Here is a 13,048-nt window from a genome sequence, read left to right on the forward strand (position 1 = left end):
GTTTTCTAAATGACACACACACAGTATTTGAAAAATGTGGGAATTTTTGTGGTCATCTGAAAATTCGTAGACTGGTAATAAGTAGCATTAACTGACAAGGTCCAATTAGTTCCCATAAGCATGGTTTCCAGAGCTTCTGGAGTTCTGTTAGTGAGAAGACATGGAGTGCCATCTTGTTATCTGAACAGTTAATACTTTGTTATGTTGATGCCTTTTCCTTTTGAGTAGTTAAAAGTAGCAGAGTGCTTTTTGGCACTCTATGCAAGACCAGCTCAGTATTGCAAAATAATTATTGAATGCATACATACACGTGCACGCACACACATGCTTGAATATATACTTGCCATACATGCATGCATACATGCTCACATTCATAAACTGTTTCATCATCTGCTTACTCTTAAGTACACATGATGGGAGGCCATATTTTTAATCCATATTTCTAGTATCTCATCCTCTTTATTCTTAAATATTAAGAACAATATTTCTTTTTTTTTTTTTTTTTTTTTTTTGGTTTTTCGAGACAGGGTTTCTCTGTGGCTTTGGAGCCTGTCCTGGAACTAAAGTTTCCGCCTCCTCCCAGCCTCCCACTCCTCCCCCCTCCCCCTACTCCTCTCCCCCTCCCCCACTCCTCTCCCCCTCCCCCACTCCTCTCCCCCTCCCTCTCAAGTCTGAAAAGCAGTCAGGGTTCTCTGCCCTGTGGAAAGTCCAAAGTCCTCCCCCCTCCATCCTGGTCTAGGAAGGTGAACATCCAAACTGGCTAGGCTCCCACAAAGCCAGAACATGTAGTAGGATCAAAACCCAGTGCCATTGTCCTTGGCTTCTCAGCAGCCCTCATTGTCCGCCATATTCAGAGAGTCCGGTTTTATCCCCTGCTTTTTCAGTCACAGTCCAGCTGGCCTTGGTGAGCTCCCAATAGATCAGCCCCACTGTCTCCATGGGTGGGTGCACCCCTCTTGGTCCTGACTTCCTTGCTCATCTTCTCCCTCCTTCTGTTCCTCATTGGGACTTTGGGAGCTCAGTCCGGTGCTCCAGTGTGGGTCTCTGTCTCTATCTCCATCCATCGCCAGATGAAGGTTCTATGGTGATATGCAAAATATTCATCAGTATGGCTATAGGATAGAATCATTTCAGGTTCCCTATCTTCAGCTGCCCCAGGAACTAACTGGGGACCTCGCCTTGGGCACCTGGAAGCCCCTCTAGGTCCAAGTCTCTTCCCAACCCTAAGATGGCTCCCTTAATTAAGATATGTGCTTCCCTGCTCCCTTATCCAACCTTCCTTTATCCCAATCATCCCATTGCCCCAAGTTCTCCCCATCCTATCCTTCTCACTTTTCTCTCCCCATCTCCCCTTACCCCCCTCCCACCCCACACTTAAGATCCCGATTTTTTGCCTGGCAATCTTGTCTACTTCCTCTACCCAGGAGGATAGCTATATGTTTTTCTTTGGGTTCACCTTCTTATTTAGCTTCTTTAGATATCAAATTATAGACTCACTGACCTTTATTTATGGCTAGAAACCAATTATGAGTGAGTATATCCCATGTTCATCTTTTTTGGGTCTGGGTTACCTCACTCAAGATAGTATCCATTGCTGGTGGGAATGCAAACTTGTGCAACCACTTTGGAAAGCAGTGTTTCGGTTTCTCAGGAAATTCGGGATCAACCTACCCCTGGACCCAGCAATACCACTCTTGGGAATATACCCAAGAGATGCCCGATCATATGACAAGGGCATTTGTTCAACTATGTTCATAGCAGCATTATTTGTAATAGCCGGAACCTGGAAACAACCTAGATGTCCTTCAATGGAAGAATGGATGAAGAAAGTGTGGAATATATACACATTAGAGTACTACTCAGCGGTAAAAAACAATGACTTCTCAAATTTTGCATGCAAATGGAAAGAACAATATTTCTTGGGCAGAGTTTTATCACTTCCTAGAGGACTGAAGTTTAGGACTTACTAGTTATCTTTGTGATCAATATAAATTAATGTCTTACAAATTAGCCTTTTGGTTTATAAAGTGCCCATCAAGGATAGGAAGGAAGGTGTTTCAAAAATACTTATTGTAACATAGGAAGCAGGTAACTTTGAGTTTTGGATCATTTGCAGATAAAATATAAACAATAATGTATATGTATCTTGAAACAAGGCTATTATTATGAACTGTTGGTGATCAACAGTTCCCAGGACAAGGCTGCACTTTTATTTGTAAGTGATTTTTATCTGATAATAAAGAATTTGGTTGCTAGTGTTGGCTTAAAAAATCTTTCAGAGGCCAGGCGGTGGTGGCGCACGCCTTTAATCCCAGCACTCGGGAGGCAGAGGCAGGCGGATCTCTGTGAGTTCGAGACCAGCCTGGTCTACAAGAGCTAGTTCCAGGACAGGCTCCAAAACCACAGAGAAACCCTGTCTCGAAAAACCAAAAAAAAAAAAAAAAAAAAAAAAAAAAAAAGAAAAAAAAAGAAAAAAACCTTTCAGAAAAATGATATTATTTGTAAAACTACTTTCTCCTTTTATAGACCTGCTGAATTTGGATTCGGGACCTCATTTCTTTCACAGTTCATGTCAGTATAGGAGTAGGGTTTCTGCTGAGAGCCCTAGATTGCAGTTTTGTGTAGAATCCTTCTGTTTTCTTGTTTTGCTGTGGGTGAATCCTGACTAATTACAGACGTGACTAGACTCTTCACTCCATGCATTTTGAAGTGAACCATTCCTGATATCAGGACTTGAGGCTACTCTTGGGCCTGATAAAAAGGGGCATTCTACATTTTTCTCTCTGTATTTTTCACTTCTCATTGTTTTAGGCTTTTTTATATTTTATTTTTAAAAAGCCCAAATAATAGAAATACGTATTTTGTGAGTTTCTAAAGATATGAGCATATTATGTTCGCAGTGAATGAGCTGAAATACCAAACCCAAGTGGGGCGAGCTCGACACCTTAAGCGGTTGCTGTCATCTGTTGTTTCCAAATCAAGTGCCAGCTTGTAGGAAGTATTGGTTTATATTTACCTGAAAATTTAACTAGGCTCACACCTCTTAGGGAAAACATTGGATTAGAATTGATGGCCTTGTTCCTCACAGACCTTACTGCCTGAAGCCACAGCAAGAGGGGCTTCCTTGCTTCATTCTTGAGGAAAAAAGAGGCTGCTTCTGAATACAAGCTAACCTGGACATTCCAGCACATTGCATACATGTAGCATATGAATTTAAGAATTAGTTTTTAAAAGCAATTTAGATTTTTACCCTTTTTGTTATAGTTATATTTGTCATTATTTTATTCATTATTTATTTTTGTTTTTTTGCGACAGAGTTTCATTGTAGCCTTGGCTGTTCTAGAACTCACTCTGTAGACCAGGCTGGCCTTGAATTTACAGAGATCCACCTGTCTCTGCTTCCTTAGTGCTGGGTTAAAGGTGTGCATGATCACTGCCTGACTAGTTCGTTGTTTTAAATACCTTAAACACAAATTTCAATGTACCTTTGATGCTGTTGCTGTTTAAAAATTGAAATGTTTTACCTTTATGTCATTTATGTATGTGTATTATATATACGTATGTGTGTATGTATACATATATTTGAATATTCATTCCCAACCTTGGTTACAAAAAGTAAACAACCCTTTGTTTACTAACTAGTAAATGAGTGCTGGCGACTCAGTTACACTAGGGTCCTCTGATTTTTAAACTGACTTACTAAGAAGTGGCTCTGTCAAGAGCCTCTATTTGCTCAGTATTTTGGGGGTTCTATTCTTCTCATCATGTGTTGGTGTATTGTGTGCATGAGTTCCTGCTGTTTGGCTCTTTACCTTCTCTGAATTCTGTCCCACTAGGCAATATTGTAATTTATTTTCAATATTTAAAGTCACTAAAACTTGTAAGCCTCATATCCTCCCATGTAAATGATTAACTGAATTTGTTAACAGAATTAAATTAAACCTAGAATGGTAGAAAACTCACTTTACAGTGCATCTGCATTAAAGCACACTGTCATACACATGCTTAGCAGTGTGATGTATAAAACATAGGGAATTAAAACTCCCTTTTGATTATTAAAGAACCTTGATCAGAATTGGAATATATTTCCCAACAGTTCTTCAGACGTCTCCCTTGGTACATGGCCAAACATCTTTCTGAGCTTCCTTTTTATCCCTTCATTGGAGCTAATTATATTTCCTGTTCTACGCTGCTCAGAGAAATGTGAAAATCAGATATGATAATGAATTCTAAAGTACTAGGAGAGAAATGCACTCATATTATTCATTTGTGTCTTAGTTCTGTTTTGTGCAATACATAGATAATAACACCAGCTAACATCTCCTGAGTGCTTAGGCTGTGCAGACCTCCTCTGTGCACTAAGTACCTATGAACTCATTCGGTTCTTACTAAGACACAGGAAACTATTCATTTTACAGATAGAAAATGACACGGAGAAAAGCTAAGCATTCTGCCCAAGATTATAGAGACATGAGTGTCAGGGCCAGGCTTTGTACCCGTCTGACTCCAGCGTGTCAACCAAACAGTGTATCCGACTGCTGCTAGATTGGGAGGTTTCGCTCCTAAGCCTAGGCTCTGAGGGCGGCCTGTATAAACTTCATGCTGTGGTGAGCTGAGTTTACCACCCTCACTTTCATTATTCTGATTTTTCAAAACATTCAATGTAATTCTTTTTTTTTAATATTTGTTTATTATGTATACAGTATTCTTCCTGCAGGCCTCATTACAGATGGTTGTGAGCCACCATGTGGTTGCTGGGAATTGAACTCAGGACCTTTGGAAGAGCAGGCAATGCTCTTAACCGCTGAGCCATCTCTCCAGCCCCCATTCAGTGTAATTCTGTTCCAGAGCAATCAGATATGCATTTGTGGTATTGTATAGATACGTGTGACACAGACTTTATTTGCTGAAAGGTATTTTCCTGACAAGAGTGTACATCTCATGGCACAGGAATTCCCTAAGAGATTTCTCATTGTCTATCCATAACCTTTTACAGTCAGTGACAACCCTTTTCGTTAATGATGAGCTCATCAATAGACTTTTCTCTTAGCATCATTCGCCAAGTACTATGAGTTGTACTTCTAGTAATGAACCATGTGTGAAATCCCTTTAGTCCTCTGTATTACCTGATATGAGCAAAATTATGGTAGAGAAACCAAGATTATCTTGTTTTTATTTTGAAAGGCCTACAGTATGCAGCCTTTCTCCAGGACAGCAGCCCCAGACAAGGTGAACTAATTTTGGACTGTTATTTTTCCTTAATTCTACTTTTTTTTTTTTTGGTAATAGAGTTTTATATTGTTTAGGTTAGCTAAGTTAACTCTTGCTAGACTTTTGTGTGAAAACTGTACGACCTTTGGACTGCTTCAGTTTTGGAACTTTGTGTCAGTCAGTAGTCTTGCCCTTTAAAGGCTCTCTCTTGTCCTAAAGTGGGATTTCACACTTTTGGCTGCTAACTAGACTGTATCGAGAGCAGCTGATGAGTTCTCGTGGCATCCAGTGCAAATGTAAACTTGGCTTATTGGCTTATGTGACATGTGTGTGTCAGCCTCACTATTTAAGTGATGTCAGCTTGGCCATGGTCCATGACTTGTTTACACCTCTGAAAAATTGTAATAGATTTTGAATCAGTGATTTTTGCATGTTTCCTGTGTTATGAATAGCTCTTGTCATGATTAAAATAACAAGAAGCATTGTCTTCTTTAACCCTTATGATGATGGAGTCAGTGATATACATAAAGAAAACATACCCAAGCCAGTAATGAAGGCACACACCTGTGATTCTAGCACCTGAGAGGCAGATGTCTGTGGGTTCCGGGCCAGCCTGGGCTACATAGGGAGTTCCTGGTCTGCTAGTAAGATGTCTTAAAGCAAAAAACAAGTAGCTCAAAAAAGTTAATAATATCTAGTAAATTAATTTTAAGAGTTTCTGTACTTTGCTTCCTTTAAGTTATGGTTAACATTCCTACAATTATTTCTTAAAGTGCGGAGTTAAGTACCCCAACCAAGGGCAGATTCATTCCACTGTCTGTTTCATAAGTAGGTAAAAGTGTGCATTGGAAAGAGGAAGGCGATGGAGTGGAAAAGCTAGAACTGTGTTCTTCCTGCCCTTTTAACCATCCCAGCAACCACTATTTGACCCATTATTGAAGAATAATTAAAATAAAAAATTAAATCATGAAGAATGGCAGTTTCTATATAAATCATTAATGTCCTTTACAGTATTTCCAAACAGCCATGAGAATAAAATATTTTGTTTTAAGCTTAGAAAAAGTTCTTTAATTAAAAATAGACTAGAATTATGAAGCTTATTTATATTAAATTTTTTGAGTTAGAAAATGAAATAGCTAATATATAATGTATTATGAACTGTCTATCAGAAATGAGATTCATTTTAATTTTAATTCAGCTAAGTTCACATACATGTCTTTGTGTATCTCAGTCAAACTTGGTAGTGTAGATGTTCTCTGAGCTTTATGTAAAATGAGTACTTCGTGATTGCAGTCCACATGATTGCTCCATCAGATGAGTCTGCAGGGAAGTGCACAGCTGCAGCGAGGACCTGAAAATGCTCCTACTTTACATTACTGTTTGGTCAGTGAAGACCATCAATTTCTTAATGAAACATAAATCCAGAAAGTTTAGACTCTGCCTTCGCCATGGCTCAGGATGTACGCTGGAGGACATAACGTTGTGAATAATAGTGACTACGCTCTTAGTGAGTGGATGGTGGCATTGAAATGTGGTTGATGTGGTCAGTTCTTATTGAGTGCTAGTTTAAGCCCCATTTGCTGGGATAATATTAGCATCTGAGAAAATGGGGGAGCCACTCAATTTTGGAAAGAATGCGGACATACATAAAAACAATTAATAGCTGAACCCAAATGTGGATGTCAGGCTCCCCACCGGAAGTAGTCTTGGTGTTGTTATAGCTTTCCTTTTGTTCATTTGGCTTCCACATCTCCAAAACAGGTTGAGTTAACCTTTACTCTGAAGTGTATTTTAGAAAAAGTGAAGGGTAACATTTATAAAGAATGAATTCTAAGCTAAAAGCAAATGAGTCTTCCTGTCTGTACTTCACCCGCCTGCCTTGGCTGTAGAGAGACCTCACTAATGAGACCTGTTGAAGAATGCCCGTGCAACTCTGTGTTCTTTGATTGCTAGGACTAGCCACATCAAGAACGGAGCCTGCTTCCTTTGTTTCATATGGTAATCAGCCTCTTTCAGATAGTGTGACTAAACCTTTAGTTTCACATTTTCAATTTATTTTTCTAAATTTAACAGACCCTGCATATTTGGCGACCTGTCGGGACATGGGCATTTTGATTAGTTGTTATTTTCAGTTAAGCATCAGATACTGTGGATGAGAGAAAAGCACAGTGAGCTACACCACGTGAGACTGTGCACCCCGTCCCCGCAGTGTGTCAGCACCCCCTTTGTAATCTGTAAAATCAGGACAGAACACAGGTTTGTCTGCTTGAAATATTAAGCTGCTGTTGGTGTGGGGCACTCAGCTTACAAAAGACACTGTTCCTTAAATTGTAGTTTTAAATGAAAGATAATACTAGACCTGGGATTGGCTTTGGGCATAATTCACTTTGGAGGTGTTTGCTATCAGATCACCTTAAGGTATCTCTGACTATTGATACTACATAGGAGAGAATCCAAGATTTAAAGAAGTAAATTTCTAGGTATTTTCTCTCTTGTTTTAACACATTAAATGTCTTAAATTGTTTATAATGCCTAACTTGTGATGGACTTTTAGTTTCAATTTTGTTGTTAGTTATTGAAGATATTGACAAAATGTCATACGAAATTATTTTGTATTTTTTGTAGGACTGGGAAACAGAAACTCATGACTGGTATTGTTTTGAATGCCATTTGCCTGGAGAGGTGTTGATATGTGACCTGTGTTTTCGTGTGTATCATTCCAAGTGTTTGTCTGATGAGTTCAGGCTTAGAGACAGCAGTAGTCACTGGCAGTGCCCAGTTTGCAGGGTGAGTACCTATGAGCTTTCATGTGCTGGTTAGAGGGTTGAAATTTATGAATATAGTGTCACCAAGATACCCCAGGTGGTCTTGCAAGGTGAATGATCCATCCTGGAGGGTGGGGGTTACGTGCTGGAATGACCATGACAAATGAGCAACACTCATAAATGCACACACAGAGCACACCCGTCTTTCAGGCTTCACATTTTAGAGAATTTAAATCACATGGAAATATCTTCTCTTCACATATTTTATACCTATTTCTAGATTATGTAACTGCTTTAAAGGATAGCTTTTCAAAAAATGAACTGCTTGCCACACTGAGGTCCATTTAATAATGACTTTGTAACTCGTGGCAGAGTTGATGCTACTGAGAACACACATGGGCAGAAGGCACAGTGTTGGGAGTGTTCTTGACGAGCTTCCCGTGTTTAGCCATGGAAGTTGCTTTTGTTTCTGTCATCATGACTTAGTTTATTTTTTGCTTATATTTTATGTGGAAGGTGGAAGGATGGGGCATTTGCACATTAAGAATTCTAATTCCCTAAAGTCAAATGCATTGTGTGGTTGGTAAAATGCATATTTGCAAAATAATTTTCAGTCATTTTTCTCACTGAAGAATATGCATGCTGTGAGGTTGTAGTGCGTCTGTATATGAGTGATGTGTGCTGACAAAATACTACATTTTCCAGGGCACTGAAGGCAATGGTATGAATTTCTATGGTTGCAAGCACTATGGTTTTATAATTTGTGTTACTCAGGAACTTAGCTGGAACCATCATCATATGTCCCACTTACCCATGAATACAGATTTTGAGTATGTCTTAAATAATACTTTAGTAATTTAAATGTTTAATTTCTCAAAATTTCATTTTACTATTTTCTCCTCTTCAACATCAGTCAAAGATTTCATCTGGGCACAATCAGCAAATGTCCAGCCCATCCTAATCTTCCATAGTAACAGAGTTGTTGGTTACCTTAGCCCACTTGATGCAGCATTTCCTTAGTAACTGAGATCTTGATTACCTGAACCCACTTCACCTAGCGTTTCCTTACTAAATGAGGCCTTGAATTACTTGAGCCCACATCAGCTAGGTGTTGCTTTGTGACTGAAGGCTTGAATTAAATGAGCCTACTCTACCTAGTCCTCCCTTGGGAACTGAGGTCTTGATTACCTGAGCCTACTTAGCTTAAGAAGTAGACAGAAGACTATTAGGATAGCATTAGAAACCTGTTTCATGGTGAATTATTGGGAAATATGAGACACTATCAAAAAATCTGACTATATCAGTGTTAAAGCTGAGGTTGTAGATTTCTTCTAGATCTTCAACAGCACATGATGGCCACACGGATTAGTACAGGCATGGCCTCAGGTCACTACTCTGAGCAGGGGCTGGTGTCACTTGTGTTCTGTTTTCATGGATTTAGATCATGCCTCTTAAAAGCAAATCTCTCTCTTATATTCTAGAAAATAAAAACTTGCTCAGGAAGAGCTGGGCTTGGTGGCACAGGCCTCAAATCCCAGCTACTCGGAACTACTTGGGCTATGGAGTAAGCTCAGGGCCAAACTAGGAGAATCAGAGGGGCCCTATCTGCAAAAACAAGCAAACAAAAAATGAAGATAATTTTTATATATATTTCAGCAACAGATTACTAAGCAGTTTTCCACGCATGTGTGAGCACCCAGATTCAGTCCTTTGTATCCAGTCTCTAGAAGAGGGAAATTGAAAGCACCCAACAGTAAACACGAGGAAGTGGAGACAGCACTCACACCTTCAAGGTTTTATAGTTAATGTGCAGTTCCTAGGTTCATAGTAAGGAATTTAAGTAAAAGCACTGGGAGTTTTGAGGCAGGGTGATCGCAGTGAGGGTTTTGTATTATTTATATTTATTTGTATTATTTGCATATGTATAATAGAAAAGCACTCCTGCTTTGAAAAAAATCGTCTGTATGAAGTTCTCTCTGTTTCTTCTCCACAGCTGCTCTGCTGTGTTCTAATTATTTTTTTTGTTCGTTTTTTGTTTTATTTTTCAATATTTCATTGTCAGTTGACTCAAATGCATGGCCGCTTCATCCCATCTTTTTCTTTTGTTTCTCCTCGTTCAGTTTGGATGTGTTTATGATACAAGGTACTTATGGAAATGATAGTGTAAGTTACACAAAACCCTAAATTATGTATATATAGTATAGTCTGTGACCTAGACTTCAACAAGACTCAGAAAGCCTGTGTTTGGGACTGAAAGTGGGGAATTTTACCTTCAGCTCTGAAGCCGCCCAAGAAATCATTTGTAAGTTAGGTCTGTTCTATTGTTTCAATAGTTATGGTCAGAAAAAAGATAATTGCTACTGATTCTTTTTCTAGTATGAAAAGAAATAATAGCCTTAAAGTTGTAATGGAATTTTAAATGTGTATCAGGTAGAATTTTTGGTTAATTTAAGTTTTAAAACAAATTATAATAAAATCCTTCTTTAACAAATGAGTGTTTATACTGAAATATTCCTGGACTAAAAGAGTTTGGGGTTCACAGACTAAAACTCTAGAACTGTGGTTCCAATTAGAATCAACTTTTCCAGTCTCTTTTTCCCTCCATGGGATGCTAGATAATTACATAGGATAATTGTTACACAAAGAATCTTGTAGAGAAGAACCTTATCTCCAGTCAGGCCAAAACAGCACACAGAAGCCAATCATTACTACAAAAATAAAGTGTAAAGCAAACATGTCCTAATAAGTGGTCGATCTCCGAAGACTTTCTTCGTTTTGAGACACTGCTGAGACCAGGCTGTCTCCCCCAGCTGTGCTCTCACAGGTCTGGAAGCTGAGAAGACAATGTGCACCTTCTCAATCAGAGCAGTTTTACCAGTTTTCATGCTTAACTTAGGAATTTTACATTGCCAAGAATGGTCCTTTAGAATGTCTGCTTTCTACACTTTGCAGAAACAGCCAGTTGTTTTTTAAAGAGTAGTCCATGAATGTCTGTCTAATTAGATTTTACTTTGAGAAAAATATCCTCACTGTCTAGTTTTATACTCTTGTTCCTGTGAGCTTATTAATTTATAAGGTATTTTAAAGTCATTTTTTAAAACTTTGTTGTAAAGTATGCAAGTAAAATAAGAAAAGCAAATTCACAGAATTCCTTTTCTGTATGTAAATATTCTTCAGACTTCTTATGTTGTGCGTATGTGTTTGTATGTGTAAATTGTGTGCACTATTGATACAGTCATCTTGTCTCCAGTCAGCTGTGTTCTAGACATCCTATTTGTACATCTTACAGTAGAGAAAAGCCACATGTCCCTCAGCTGACCAGTTCTTATGAATGTGTATTCATGCGCCGCCCATCTCCCTTCCTACACTGACATTCCAAGCACTGTGTCTGAAATCGTGCCCAGTTTCAGCTTCTGAACACTGCACTCGCTCTTTCTTCATGAAGCTGCTTTACATTTCATTTTCATGAAATGATCATAAATTTACCAAGCAAAACTTTAAAAAAATCCTTTTTTTGATAACTCTTTTGAAGATTTTACTTACATAAAGGAAGTACCTTTAAAACACAATATAGTTCATGGTACTTTCCATAAAGCCTTTGTGTGTGTGTGTGTGTGTGTTGTGTATACATGATTCTGTCTGCTCACTTTTGGTAGGATGAGTTCACTGACTGCAATTCTTAAATCTGACAGTTATGAACATTAATATTATTTGCTAAAACAACAACTTACCCTTCAAAGAGTGTATGAGTGTACCCATTTACATCACAGCCTATGGCAACAGTTTTCACTGACCATTTGGTTTTTGTCAGATGTCTTGTTTTCACTTCACTTTATTTTTATATATAGTTTCCAAATTACAAAGTCAGTTTCCTCTTTGGTATCATAGTTTCTCTTTCTCTCCCTCTCTCTTTCTCTCTGTGTGTGTTTGTTTGTCTGTATGTGTGTGTCTGTGTCTGTCTGTCTGTGCACTGCATTCTTGTTAGTCTCTAAGCTTCTGGGGTAAGACTCACAGGACTGTTATAGTAATACCCTGAAATTGTTCTTGGACTAAGAGATCTGGGAATCATCAGACTTAAATTAGCAACTATGGTTACAATCAGTCAGCTTTCCAATCTACCTTTTCCTCTTAAAGTTTGAAAAAAGATTTAGGATAGTTAGATATACTAATAAGGAACTTTTGAACATTGTTTAATATATTGGCAAGGTGGTTTGTCATTAAAAACTCCACAACTGCCTGCTAGGGTGGCACCACACTGCCTTTTGGCATAGTGTTCCCTGTCAATCTGCCATGGTGGTAGTGGTCTCTGGTGCTGTCCAGTGTGAGCCTCCACCACCATAGCAGATAGTGTTGTTTTCAAACATTCACATTATAAACCCTGTACAGCCCCAAGAGAAGCATCTTCCAATGTGAAATGTCACCTTTCTCAAAGTGGCCTGGCTTCTGTCTCCCCATGAGAGCCTATTATTTTAAGAGTTCTAAAGGAATGGTCTAAAGAATGGTCTGCACAGACCCTCCTTCCCAGTGTACAGATTCTGTAGCAAGTCCTATTTGTGAGAGCAGTGATTTAATATCTGAGAGTGTGACATTTGCTCTCTTCTAACACCCCATAGAACATCAGGAAATTAATGAGGGGAGCAGTACCATAAAGCAAGTAAAGTGTTTTTTTTTTTTTTTTCAGACAGTTGGTATGTTCCCGTGAGATGGAGACAGGGCTTCGGAGTGGCCTGTCTTCCCTCCTCCTTCAACATCATCATCCTCCTATGAGTGCATTTTGTGTTATCTTGTTTTTAGGGTGTTTTTTTTTTTTGACTTGGAGGAGTTGTAGATTCATGTTATTGCCACAGTTTAAATTCATACACACAGTTTTCATCTGTGAACTATAACATGCCATTGGCAGCAGATAGGATAGCAAGTGTGTTCCATGTTTGCATAGTCAATAAATATCAGGAAGAGAGTAATTAGAAGTCATGGTAAGCTCCTTGTTCTCTCTGTATCCGGGCCTCAGATGGAATACTTCTCTGAGATTTTGCCCACAAGGAATAATATCAATGCCACTTGATTTCATCACA

The 13,048-nt window shown here is 38.7% G+C and overlaps 1 protein-coding gene across 8 annotated transcripts in view; it reads left to right on the plus strand.

Moving 5' to 3' along the window:
- The window catches only part of Zmynd11 (zinc finger MYND-type containing 11), an 88,323-nt gene that overhangs the window by 57,138 nt on the left and 18,137 nt on the right, over positions 1-13,048 (plus strand). For 6 of the 8 annotated variants that reach the window (XM_041630661.1, XM_041630660.1, XM_041630659.1 and 3 more), the window contains exon 4: positions 7,837-7,998. The exons of the other annotated variants lie outside the window; for them this stretch is intronic. In XM_041630661.1, coding sequence (XP_041486595.1) covers positions 7,837-7,998 — 162 coding nt within the window. The remainder of the gene's footprint in view (positions 1-7,836; positions 7,999-13,048) is intronic. 8 annotated transcript variants of the gene reach the window in all.

The sequence above is a fragment of the Microtus oregoni genome, unplaced genomic scaffold (genome assembly GCF_018167655.1).
Source record: "Microtus oregoni isolate MIOR12 unplaced genomic scaffold, Mior012 000035F_ref0000213, whole genome shotgun sequence".
In the NCBI taxonomy this organism is placed as follows: domain Eukaryota; kingdom Metazoa; phylum Chordata; class Mammalia; order Rodentia; family Cricetidae; genus Microtus; species Microtus oregoni.